Source organism: Maylandia zebra, linkage group LG13, assembly GCF_041146795.1.
Source record: "Maylandia zebra isolate NMK-2024a linkage group LG13, Mzebra_GT3a, whole genome shotgun sequence".
Taxonomy (NCBI): domain Eukaryota; kingdom Metazoa; phylum Chordata; class Actinopteri; order Cichliformes; family Cichlidae; genus Maylandia; species Maylandia zebra.
The window spans coordinates 23,209,058-23,222,512 of record NC_135179.1 but is presented as its reverse complement, the minus strand read 5'-3'; the positions used below and the strand labels follow the sequence as shown (position 1 = coordinate 23,222,512).

The following is a 13,455-nucleotide window of genomic DNA, read 5'->3' as shown; positions in this document are numbered from 1 at the left end:
AAACAATTGTTGTGTGTGTATAAAGTAAAGGAGCGTTCTCTTGGTCAGTAATCTCTTGCTCTTCTGATGCCAAGTTCCTCTTTGGGGAAATGAATACAAGATGAAGCTCGGTCTTTTTAAAAGAATGTTTTCTTAGAGGCAAACTTGTTTAAGAAGCCATTATCTGGCTATTCTGCAGTTTCAGCCCCTTTGGATGTGTAATATTGAAACAATTATAGGCTTCTCCGATACGATGGACCAAAGATAATTAGATTCTTACACTGGAGGGTGTTAGTAGGCAATTAAAATCGTACACCATCCATTTGTCTTCAAGCCTTAAGGTTGCAAGGAATTTTTTGAAGATAGCAGTCATGGCTGTTGTCTTTGGGGAAACCGTTCCTCTCACTGATTGTGAGAGGCTGGTCTAGATAGTGCAGTCACTTCAAGGGCGCCACAGCATTCTGTGTTCCTCAACAAAGCACAATAAGTCTTTCTCCCTGCCTCTTCAACATACCTTTGCCATAATCCACAGTAATTCAGTATGATTCACAAATTCAATCATCAGCATTAGAAGGGCATAAGTATTTTGTAATAATCTTTATAAATCCTAATTTATCAGGCCCCGCAGCTTAATAGTAACTAATCCATTCACAAAAGGCCTTGGCACAGCTTTCTAGCATGGGAACAGTCAGTCCTTGACACAACCTCTCTCACAGGGAGGCAATGAAATGATTTTGTGCTGCCTGCACTGTAAAGGTTAGGTCTGGTTCAATGTAGCACATAGGTGGGATTAATCATCGAAAACACTCAAGATTGCACAAAGCAAAGGAAACGCTAAGTGCAAAAACAACCTGTCAGTTACATAAAACAGACATTATAAGGTGCTTGAGAGCCTCGTGCTACTTGTGTGTACCAGAGCAAGCTCTTCTAGCAACTAAAATATGTATTTCACTCTTTCATGCACTATAGTCATTGGTGTAGTGAAGGACCTTTTTGTAAAAAAAAGCATCAACTCTGCAGCAGAGTTGATGAAGTGTGTCTGTCAATATGCCTCTGTGGGATCCATTACTCTTCAGGGAATTCACGCCACAGTCCATGGGTCAGATATGAGGGGCTTTTAGTCACAGTACCGATGAAGGGAAAACATCAAGGTTTTCACCAATGTTTTGCCCTGATAAATACACTGGTTAGTGGACTGAAGGTAATTATAGGATCTCTCCGTCCCACACAGAAGCACTGCTGCATTTACAGCTCTTTTGTCACCTCACAAGCAAAAGGCCTCTTTCGCCTCAGTGGACTCAAGGAAGGAGACAGTTAAAAGCACACAATTAACACATACACCCAGGCCAAACATAAAAGAGCAAGTAACCTGTGGTAGAACTCACCATTCAAACAACACAGCAGCTTCTGTTTTTGAACACTAGACAGCATCAAAATACAGCTTATTATAATGCATATATTTCATTTAATTTTCAAAAAGGATATTCCACTACACAGCATAGCATACATGATGCACGATTAAGTCATATTAAAAGAACAACGCAGGTGGCTTTCAAGTTTGATCAACAGCATTTTATCTCTTCTTCAAATGAAGCTAACATGATCCAACGTCATCGGCAAACATCCCTGGGGAGTATTTGAAAGGTGGGGGTCACAGACTGACTCTGTGTGTGTGTGATGAGCTGTGCTGTGATGTAATCCACATGAAACAGAAGCACAGCATGCAGACGCCACAAGCTATAGAAAGAAAAACCAAGAGAGGTAAAAAGGTGGCTGAGACACGGAGGTGAAAGCTGGCACGGAGTTCCAAGCTGGACTCGAACCTCTTTAGAGCACACCTGAGTTGGCAAGCAGCACTACAGTGCCCATTATTTGATATCAGATTGGTATTAGTGAGATTAGTGTGTTACAGGACACAGTAAAATATGGACATTAAGCCAGAAATCAATGCCTGTTTGCCTGGAATGCTTGAGAGTAGTGGGAAAGACCAGGGATAGAGAGGGGGGGATGGTGAGAGATGGCACAAAGTGGACATGCAGATTAATAACGCTACGTGTGGACAGACAGTGAGCCTCTCTGTGGGATGCCATCTAGCTCCGTGGTACCCTATAAAGCATCTCTCACAAACGTGCTTACTCTTTACTCTGTGCACACATACCTCACGTGCAAAAGGTCTTTGAACGATTGCTATTGCTCATGTTTTTCCTTTTTCCTTTACAAATGTCTCATGAATTTTTCACATTCCCTCATTTTTTATCTTTTTTTCCTGTCCTTTGCTCCACGTTGCTTTAATAAAAGGAATAGTAGAAAGGCCTGGGGGAGGGGGAGGGGGGATTGGAGCCGAGCTAATGGTTGGATGTGAGTGTGTGTGAGTGTGCACGCATTCCAGCTAACTTGTTCCCATTTCCATTTATTCCCGTGTGAGATATTGCTTTTATTTACTAGTAAACATCAACTACAGGTGATGTTTACTTAACAGGCGTGCAAGTAGGGTACAAAAGGAAGGTTGAATATCAGCCTATAAATTGTTTATGTCCTTGTAATACTGTAGCCCTGAATGTGATGTAGACATTAATAAATCATTTAAGTGTGTGTGAGACGAACATTTTATTCGGAAAAACATTGCGCTTTTGCTCAGTCAACATAAGTGCAGGCGAGTACCTAAAATTGCCTTTTTGTCACCATGTTTCTTGAAGTGGAATTCATCAGAATATTGACAGTAAAAGTCTCGAGGTGTTGCCCGAACCCTTCTGTGTGAAGTATGTCAGACCCTTATTTACAGTGATGACAGTATTGTATAGCGAGCACTGGGGAGGAAAGCTATGGCAATGCTGCCACCTGGTGTTTCGTATTCATGGATGAGCGATATCCTAAAGGTGTTATTTGGGTTTTTACCTTTTAAAGAGACAGCATTTAAATTGATCTTACCTCAGAGCCTTTAGAAGTCACATCTGCACAATACATTTATTTGTTTTTCCTTCATTTTTGCATGTGGTCTTTTGGTGTGTGTGTGTGTGTGTGCATTTCATCCACAATCTGTCCCACGTTTTCCTTTATCACAAATTGAATGCAGTTTCATTCAATAAGCCAAATACAAATGATCAAATAACAAAGAGGAAATTACAGTCTGCCTTTTGTCATATCTGATAAATTGTTGTTTGGGACAGATAGATACTTTGGACAGATACAAGGCCCTCGCATAATTTTAAACAAAAAAGGTGACCTCAAGGCTAGCGGAGGATTCATCTTAAGTTGTTTTTCCCCCAATGAAGTATTCTTTTCAGCCCCCTGTCTGTGGCTCTATCTCAAATGCCAGTCATGATTAATAGAAAGGCTCGCCATCTACTGTGTGTCACCAGCATTCTGCATGATGGACAGAGATACTTGAGACAAACATGCAGCACTGGTAGAACTGGCCTTTTTCCCATTTAATGGAGGCTGGCATTTTTATTGTTCTGAGTGCAGGGCAAAATTGCATAGATATGAAAAATGGTTTCTCTCTGCAGCTTGTTAAAAAAGCAATTATAGAAGCTGCACAATAGCCATTGTAAAGCATGTTCTCTTATTGGTGTCATGGCTTTCATTTACTCAATTTGTCCCAAATGTCATTGGTTTATGTGCCTGTCTGTGTGTAAGAGTGCAAGAGTGCAAGAAAGCGGTGAGGAGGGTGGGAGTAGTAACAGATAGGATTTTTATTCATATCAAATTCTGCCTTTTGTGCATCCGGTGGACATTTCTATGGAGTTCAGTTTATAGGAGGATGTAACAGGATAAAGGCTGTAATGACTTGAAATTATAGTTTGGTGATGGCAGCACCTGTGTGTAATGTACGAGTAACGTTCTTCAAATATATGTGTAGCATATATATGCTTTTATATAAAAAGCTGTAAGATGATTCATTTTTATTTGTTTATAACCAAAACTGCAAAAATATTTTTATTCAGTCTAGCTGACCAGGGTGAGTTTGGGCAACACTACAACATCGGCATGTTACCTTATGCACGCAACATAAAGTAACATGCCCTGCAAATTTTCAAAGCACTACTGTGGCTTATTACTTCCCCAATGCTACAAATTTAAGAGCCTCTTTCTTATAACAAAGACCCAAAACTGCTGTCTTAAAGCTAGATATGTTAAAGACCTCCTGTGTTAGTCCCCTGTTGTGTTTATGCAAAATATAGAGTAATTAAAATGTTATTAGAAACATCAGTAGCAAGTATCTGTAAACTCAAACATGGACAGAAAATCCCAACAGTATAATGCTGTTTCAGTAATGAAAAATAACTTAAGGTTGGACGTTGCTGCTTTAAAATGCGGCGTCAACACCCTCAAAATAAATCCTTTGCATTAGGAAGATGAAGAGCTAACAGTGATCATTATTATGACTGTTTCCTTTGCTTTTTAAAACGAATGACTGGTATTATTCATACCGATGCCTCTGTTTGGCTGATGATTTTTTTTCTCTCCCTTTTCAGGTACAGAGGGAGGAGGTGATGAAGATAACGGTGACAATGGTAATGTAGCTCTACGGACCATTAGCGCATGTTCTGAGCCTCTCGGCTCTACCGATGCTTCTTGATGTCATTTGTCATCAAAAATTGAATTTTTTTTCTTTGTTTCAGTACAGTCTTTCCATCCCGTGTGTCACCACTCTAACAAAAAAAAAGTTATTTTATCACAGAAGCGTGGAACAAAGAAATCCCTCAATTATGTATGGCTTTAGAAGTGACATTCTTTTTCCCTTCGTTTTTGTCACTTAATTTATGCATGTCTTTGTGGATCCATTGCTCTCATACTGTAGAACAAAGGCAAAGCTACAGAAAGAGATGGAATGAAAAGGCTGTTTGAGGTGATATCGAAAGCCAAGTCTATTCAACTCCAGACGCTGGCGCTAAACCCGTATGTTTTCTCTTTTGAATTTCTCTTGTCTTTCTAAATACAGATGAACCTCAAGATGTGGAGATGGAGAGTCAGAGTCAAGGTAAAGTACAGTTACAAATCAAGGGTCCAACGGTGGAATTACGTGTTGTCTGGGTGCAGACTTAAGCTACGTCCGGTATTTTTGAAAATGGAGATTTTCCGTTTTCGTTTTTTTTTTTAAAAATCCCGTCCACACGTAAACGCAAAAACGAAGGAAACCGCTGCTAGGAACATGCCAAAGCAACAGGTGGCGATATTCCTAACCGTGTAGAAATGTTGGCCAATCAGAAGTCTAGAAGCCTGGGTGGGAAAGAGTAAACAAAGATGGCGCATTGAAGCGGAACAGTCTGGAAGGGCAGAAACTGTGTCTATATATAAGCATTTAAACACTGCAGAGAGTAGAATTAACAGTAATGGCATTTTGTCTAAGACCGCCATTGCAGAAATCCATTTCACCGAAACAATAACGTGACTCACATTGTGACGTCAAAAAAGGCGCACACCTTTGACGCTGGTTTTCTCGTCCACACGGAAATGCAAAAACGGAGTTTTCGAAAATTTCCACGCTGGCAGGAGTTATTAAAAATCCCCGTTTTCAGTGACCGAAAACGCCGTTTACGTGTGGATGAAAGGTGCAAATAGAAAAATCTGCTTTTCAAAAATATCCCGTACGTGTGGACGTAGCCACACGTACGTAGATTACTGTACCCAGCACTCACTCAAATAGAATTTTAATCATTACTTATTATTAATCTCTGGGTCTCCTCCACAGTGTGTTATTTGTTTTTTGTCCTGTCTTCCTCCCATAACCCCCAACTGGTCGCGGCAGATGATGGTTTCTTCCTGTTAAAATAGGAATTTTTCCTTCCCACTGTCACCAAGCGCTTGCTAAAAGGGGGTCATTTGATTGTTGGGGTTTTCTCTGTATTATTGCAGGGTCTTTACCTTACAATATATACACCACATTGTTGATGTGATTTGGCAATATGTAAGTGAAATTGAATCGAATTGAATTTGATTGAAGCGCACAATGAGAGTTGACCAACATCCAGCTTCTCAGTCGCTCGATCTTTTTAGAGTATTTCTTCCTTTTTAAATCCAACCTGAGCCATCTTGTCAGCAGAGCAGAAATAAGTAGTACACACTGTTTTAAATGTGTATGTATAACACATCCAGAGGCTCTGATGTGTTGTATTGTGCTGACAGCAAGAGCCTCAAATGAACTGTGTGTGTGTGTGAATGTGTTTTAAAGGAGCAACTATTAACTTTGAGCCAGAACCATTTCTCTTTTCTGAATATCCTCTGTGCTGCTGGTATATAATTAAGATTCTGCATTTGCATACTGGCAGCGCCTCGTCTCTCCTCTGTTTTTGTTTTATTCAAATCCAATCCCATTGACAGCGATTTGACAGATAGAGCTTCTCTGAACATGAATTTTGTAGATATTCCATGAGCAAGTTATAGCAAATGCTACCCTGGGATGGTATCCAAGAGCTGAGATATGTAATTACTTTCTCATGAGACATAAACAGAGAGTTAGGAGCTTGGAAGAGCAAAAATATACAATTTAAAACAACACCTGCAAGATAATTCTGCAAAAAAAAAAAAAAATGCTGCTGTTACATCATTCTCAAGTGTGTGTGTACTGCAGGTGAAATCCAGCCACCACAAATCAATATGATGTTCAATCTGTGGTCTTGGTTACTTAGTAAAAAATGTAGTCTTTGTGCAAAAACCAATATTAGCCAATTTATCTACATCAGATACTGTTTTCATCCACATTTAGCTTTGTGTTATTTTTTACACTCATATTTTGTTCTTTGACTACTAATACTGTACATATTTTTGAATATAGATGACTTTTCTTTAAAAAGTTAAAAACTCTTTTTGGCTGCACGCCCCCAAAAGACACCCTTAAAACCTCCACCATTCCAACTCTTTTGACGATGTTTCCTTCTTTTCTGTTACTTCCATTTAAACTGACAAAGAGCTACCTGTTGGTGTGAATATGTTTGACAGATTTCTGTCAGCAGTAATGAAGCACAGGTTGGTTTTGTGCCACATGTAGCTAGATTTAATAGTAAGAGCTTTGACTCCCAGTGTCTGAATTAATCCTTCAAAATGCACTGCCATTTATTTATTTGTGCCTTTAGATGGTGATCCAGCAAACGCAGAGCAAAACCCAGAACAGTGCGACAGTAAGAATGAAGTTCAAAAGAAAGATGGCGATAAAGACACCGATGGGGATAAAGACACCGATGGGGATAAAGACACCGATGGCGATAAAGAGACCGATGGCGATGAAGAGACTGGAAATATCAATGAAGGAAGCCCCGCCCACGATGAAAACAAAGGTCAAGAAACTGGTACCAACGACAATACAGAGGGGAAGAAAGGTATGTACAAGAGAGCAGTTTGGCTGTGTGTTTTATCCATTCGCATCAAAACCTCTGAGATACTCAGTGTTGATGATAAAAATGATTTCTGATGATGATGATTTCCTTGTTTTTCTGTTGTTTCTTAAATTACAGTTTAATATCCGCAGGGTATTAGGCAGGAAGATATGAATAAATCAGTTCAGTTCATGAAACGTAGTATAGTAAAATAACTAAAAACTAAAATAACTAAATGGAAAAACAGATTTTAAGATTTTTTTTCTTTTTATCAGTAATGTAATGTTACAGTACAGAGCTGGTAATAAATGCACAAACGTCTCAGCTGTACAGACAGAAGAAACAGACCCAAGTGAGGAGGTCTTGGATCTAAACTGTATGCAGACCGAGCCTCACGGTCCACAGCACATGCATGTTTTAAGGCATATTAACAGAGCTGCTCTGACTGAAGACTAGACAGGCTGAGCTGGGGTTTTTTGCAGGCCAATGAAGACTCTTGTGTCATGTTAGAGTAGTGTAGTGTAACATCTGCTTCTTTTCCTTAACAGAGGAAGTGCAGGCTCCTCAAATGGAAGTAAATGTTGTGGAAAATCCTGACGACAATATGGAAGGTAAGATCTGATTTGTTGGATTTGATTTGTATGAATGTGCTTTTCTGGTCCAGTGTGATGCACTTGTATACTTGCATACTGAATTTGTATTTTTGTTGGTCTGTTAGTAGCACTAGTTTATACTTGGAATCAGTTTCTGCCCACCTGAAACATCAATCAGTATAGAAAGTTACGACTGCAGGGAACCACAAGTGGCCAAACACATCTCCAGCAGCCATGATGGTGATGCTGAGAACAGCCAGCATCACATTACAGCATATTCTAAAGTTATCAGTGACTATTATGACTGTGTGGAATCGGCATTGTTCTTTACTTGGCAGATTTTCCCTGAACTGATCATTTCAGTCATAAAAATGACTGTATTTAGCTGTCAGCTTGGTGAAGACGGCGACAAACCGTCTATTTCTCACTTTGATTAGCTGGTATCGCTTTGAGTAACTGCAGCCACTCCAATAATCAGGCTTGCTCTGCAGACTAATGGTATCAGCATATTTATCCCCATACCTTGCATAGCAATGATGCTGTGTATCATAATTGTAGCATGCTAAATCACAGCCTTTGGTTTTTACTACTACTAAAAACGTACTATTTAACTCATAATGCAATAGTGCTCTTATTTTCTCCTAGCAGAGTCTGGTATGGAGTAACATTTTAAAGCTTCTGATTTGTGTAATAGATAGCTTAACGTAGCAAGAAGCTAGGATTAGAAGAGACTTTGCAGGAGAGTCTTGTGTCAACAAATCCTTTGAAAAGTGTTGAGTCTATATCCAGGGCCTTGCATGTCTTATTGCTTTGTCCTATAAACCAACACTGATGTCCCAAACAACTGAAAAACAGATCAATGGGCTAAACCATTGGGTTATTTGTACTTCATCAGTGTGAGCATGGGCACTCTAGTTTATTTGTGGTCATCCATATACCCTCCTGCTGCTAGGATGGCTAGGCTCAGGTAGAGCAGGTCATCTACTGATCAGAAGGTTGGTGCTTCAATCCCTGGCTTCTCCAGTGTGCATGCCAAAGCACCTTTGGGCTCATTAATTAAAGTGTGAATGACACAAATAAAGCATGTGTAGGAAAAAAAGTACTTGTTATAGAAAAGCGCACCATCTAACCAGACTATCTAAGAGTAAGGAGTATATACTAATCCACAGATGGAACTTTTTAAGAAAACAAATGTATATTTTATAGTACTTTAAGCTCTATATATGTGTACTTATTTAAAATATTTTCATGTGCAGTAAGAAAGTGTATTAAGGCTAGATGTAAAATAAAGGATTGTTATGTCAAGTATTCAGACATTGTTGTTGTTAACCAGAATGAAACCACTAAGTATGCTTTACTATAGAAGAAAACAATCTCTTAAAGTAATCTGCTGAAATTGTACTTTATAGTTACTTTGTTGCCATCTCTTTTTTAGCAAAGTTTCCATATATGTAGCCGTTATTTATTAAACTTCTTGAAGCCATTCACTTACGGGCTTCTCTCAGCATAGGCAGTTTGTTTCTGCACAAATAGATTATCTGTCTTTGTTACCACATTTTTCTCTGGCTGAGTAATTCTTTTAAGAAGTTAAGGCTAAAGTTTGGAACCCCAGCCACCCCACTTCTACTAACACAAAGGTCTCAGTCACTCTCTTGCCTCTATTTCACTTTCTCCTTGACTGACATTCAATTAATTTAGGGTGAGAGTGAACTTTCCTGATAGATCTGTCTCAGATAGCCTTCTCCGTTCTCCCTGAAAGCCAGTGAAATATAGCCTTCAAACTCTACAGGATTTTCTTCAGTGGAAAGCTTCACTCCACCCTGTTGACTGCCTCTTGCCTGAGCCCGCTACTGTCTGTCACCGTCTAGGCTTCCATAGGCTACATACTGCGTGGTGGCACAGTCGGGCGGTAAACAGTGGTGCCACTCCTGATTGCAGGCAGATTGCATTTGGTATAGATGAGCAGCAGCCTTGGACGGAGTGCAAACCCAAATAGTCTGAGATATTGAATATCATGCAGACCAACACAGCTTGGCTTAGCCATTCGTAACCAGCTATTCACAAGACAAGACCAAATGATTCCAGAGCAAATAACCTTTTATTAAACATAAGTGTAATCAGGCTGCCTGCTCATGGCTGTAAAGGTTAAATCTGCTTCACTGAAAGAGGTAATATAATAGTTCATAATGATGGGACGAATGCATGAGAAATCAAACAATTTGAGGATATAATATGAGGTTGCTGCACATATACACACATATGTCTGTATGTGAAGCCTGTGTGTGTGCACACAGGGATCTTCTGAGCTTCCATGTGTGACCTTCTGCTGGATTTTCAACACTGACATGACATTATATATCCACTCTGTACATTAGGTTCCTCTTCATGTTACTTATTGATTGCTTCTGTCAAAACATCAGGCAGTAACTGAAAGCACAACGTACCTCGGTTAAGTTTTGTAACAGATTTGTGCATTTCTAGAGTACATAAATACCTTTGAAGATTATCTTGCCATTCAGTCAAACAGACGTTACATCTATCATATCTTATATTTGCCTCATTTCCCCAAGAAAGGACTTATGTGTCTTATTTAACTTTTAATCTTTGATAAGCTGAATTATTTTTCCTTACTTTTCAAACTGCCTATAACTAGTTAATAACTTATGCTGGTTGCCTGGCTTTCCAGTGCAGCCTTTCTTTGCAAGACTACATCTCCCAAATTATTCACAGACAACTTTTATTTTCGTATCCCTCCTTCCCTCAATGGGTTGTTGTCCTCCATAGTGTTCGTCCAGTAGCAGCATGGATTCTGGTCCGCGCCACTCTGTCGCTCTGAGTTTGACATTGTTGTGTGTTGCATTGCAAGTGCAACAAAAAGCCCTTCTAAATCTTTGAGTGGCCAGAGCGTATGGGCTGAAACTGATTGGAAATCGCTCCCAAATGTATCTTGGATCCAAACTGCAAGAATGTTGTCTGTTGTCCAGACTTTCTAAATCCATTCTGGATAAAGTCTGAACGTGCCATAAAATGGATTTGGGCTGGCAGTCTGTGCAATCCTGGGTAACTTGGCTGCATGCACTAATCTCAAATGTGTATCCGTAGGATCAAAATCATTGGAATATGGTTAATTATATATATATACATATGTTTTTTACCAGTGATCTTGCCTTGCCATTTCCCATTATGTGCCCTCTTAGTGTGAGCTAACATTACTAATTCAATCATCTCCAAAAGTCTGTTTTTACAAGAATTTGCCATATCTGACTTACCTCGCCGCCTGCCAGGAAGACTGACAGTAGCAAAAATACACCTTTACTTGCACTTCAAAGACCAAAGGCACTTGTAAACAAGCATCTGGCTTTGGGCTCGGTGCGTGTGTGTATGTGCGTTTGAGTTTGTGATTGAAAAACAAAAAGAAACAGAGAGGTAATTACCACGAATCCCATAAAAATGCATGAAAACTGATGGCCACGGAGCTACATTGTTTAATATTTCTTCCCCAAATGTATTACAAAATCTTTTTTTAAACAATTCTTAGCTCCATGTATCTGGTTGTTAATTGCGTGAATTTTTTAAACACTTTCTAACCTGCGTAGTAACCCTATAATTTCAAAACATTGACTGGATTCGTACGCCATGTTGAGCTTAACTAGTGCTTTAAAGCATTGCAAATGAAAACTCTAAACTTCAGTCTGAACATTAACGAGTTAAGATGAAACCATGGTTGCCAATTTGCTATCAGTATCCAAGATTAAAGATAACTCGGATGCCCCTAATCACAAAATCAAGGGAAAAAATCAGTTGAGAAAGGAAGACTCGTTGGCTCTTGTTGAGTAAAGCTTTCTAATTTGTTGCTGGGATAATTGTTCCGTTGTGTACATCATTTTATTGACCACAGAGCAGGATTTGCAGTAACTGTAGCAGACATCAAAGAGCTACACTGTTCCTGAGGTTGTGGATGCATCCTTATTTAAAAATTACCCACTTGGTATTTTCTAGTCTTTTAAACATTCATACCAGGAGGCCACGCTGATTAACCTCATAATGAGCAGGTTACAATATTCATATTATTATTCACATTGAAGGATTCATTACAGACAGACTGTGTATGTCTCTACAATTTTCTTAAAAGGCCATCCTGTTTTCCACTTGCACATTTATATCTGTGGTCTCCCAGTTGCCAACAACGTTGGTTGACACCCCGTAGCTCTCACGTAGCTCAATATTACACATATGGAAGTGTGTATCACAGCTAAGCATGTCAGTCCCAGAAGAATCACACTAAATATCGCAAAGCTGAATAAAACAGTTTTGTGTTGTTCGTTTTCACTGTCGTCATCTTTGTAACTTGTTAATGTAATAATTTATTCAGTGAGTCAGGTTTTATCACTTCGTATTACCAACTACGTCCATCTCGTGTTTATCTTTCTCGCCTGTTTGTATACTGTAAATATGTTGCTCGGTTCAAGTCCTCCTGTTCTTAACTATATATCTATATCTGTCTGACCTCAATGCAACTTTATAAGCATCTAAAAGCAATAACTGAAGTGAAGATTATATTATGGGTTTTGATCTTGAGTATCTGTGCGAGGAAGAGATATATATGGAGGAAGGCACAGTAATATATATGTATATCTACACACACACATCATCTTGCACGAGAAATACGATTCTTTGCCTGATAGGAGAAATGCTATAAAGGCTCCACATACTGAATCAAAGCCTAAGCAGCCTATATTTATGAATATTCATAACACACTTTAGAATGAAAATCGCGGGGCTAGATTGTTATTGTGTTTGGAGGATCTGTTCAGCAAGCCTTGTTCTGGTGACTTGTGAGAGTGGGCACCCGCTTCAGTGAGCTCCTGGAACACTCATAAATTAAAATAAGACTCTTTGCCTAAAGCTAGGAATAAATAAATCTGAATTGTGAGCAGAGATTGTTTTTCCTTCATGCAGCATGATTTTCCTACAGTAGTCGATAGCTATTGTCTTAGCTCCAAAGGTAAGATTTAATGGCTGCAAAGGTTCAATGTCACTGAATAAACAGCAGCTCGTCCATAATTTCTTATCAGGTTTTTAGCTGGCTTTACCTACGAGGAGCTTTTGCATGTAATAGATTGCAAATGTTTTATTTATTTTTGTGCTCTCTGATGATATTTATTGTTACGTGCTTGTCAATTTAGTATGTGAGCATTAGACTTGCTCAATATATTCCTTGAAAACATTGCTCAGGAAACCTTGCAATTAAGGAAGCCAGAATCTTCTATATGTAAGTGATCCTAAAATTTTCCTACCTTTGATTAAGCTGGCCTCTGGCAGAGGCTGAACAGGGTTGAAAGGAGCTCCTTGACTATGGAAGGAGGCTACTTTAGCGGGGTGGCTGGGTGCAGACCAGACGGACAAATAAGGGACAGACTGTAATGGGATACTAAAGCCAAGCAGAAGGAAGCTTGCAGGGGAGACAGAGAGACATACCCAGCAGGTTATCACAAACATTTTAGCCTCAACACAGCAGAGACAAGGCCCCATTACAAAAATACAGAGCTTACATCCCCCCTGCTCCTCTG

The 13,455-nt window shown here is 39.4% G+C and overlaps 1 protein-coding gene across 1 annotated transcript in view; it reads left to right on the top strand.

The window, feature by feature from the left end:
- macrod2 (mono-ADP ribosylhydrolase 2) overlaps window positions 1–13,455 on the top strand; it is a 424,084-nt gene that overhangs the window by 396,616 nt on the left and 14,013 nt on the right. Inside the window, exons 12-15 of the mRNA XM_076891831.1 lie at window positions 4,455–4,493; window positions 4,922–4,960; window positions 7,053–7,295; window positions 7,841–7,903. Of these exons, the coding sequence (XP_076747946.1) occupies window positions 4,455–4,493; window positions 4,922–4,960; window positions 7,053–7,295; window positions 7,841–7,903 (384 nt within the window). The remainder of the gene's footprint in view (window positions 1–4,454; window positions 4,494–4,921; window positions 4,961–7,052; window positions 7,296–7,840; window positions 7,904–13,455) is intronic.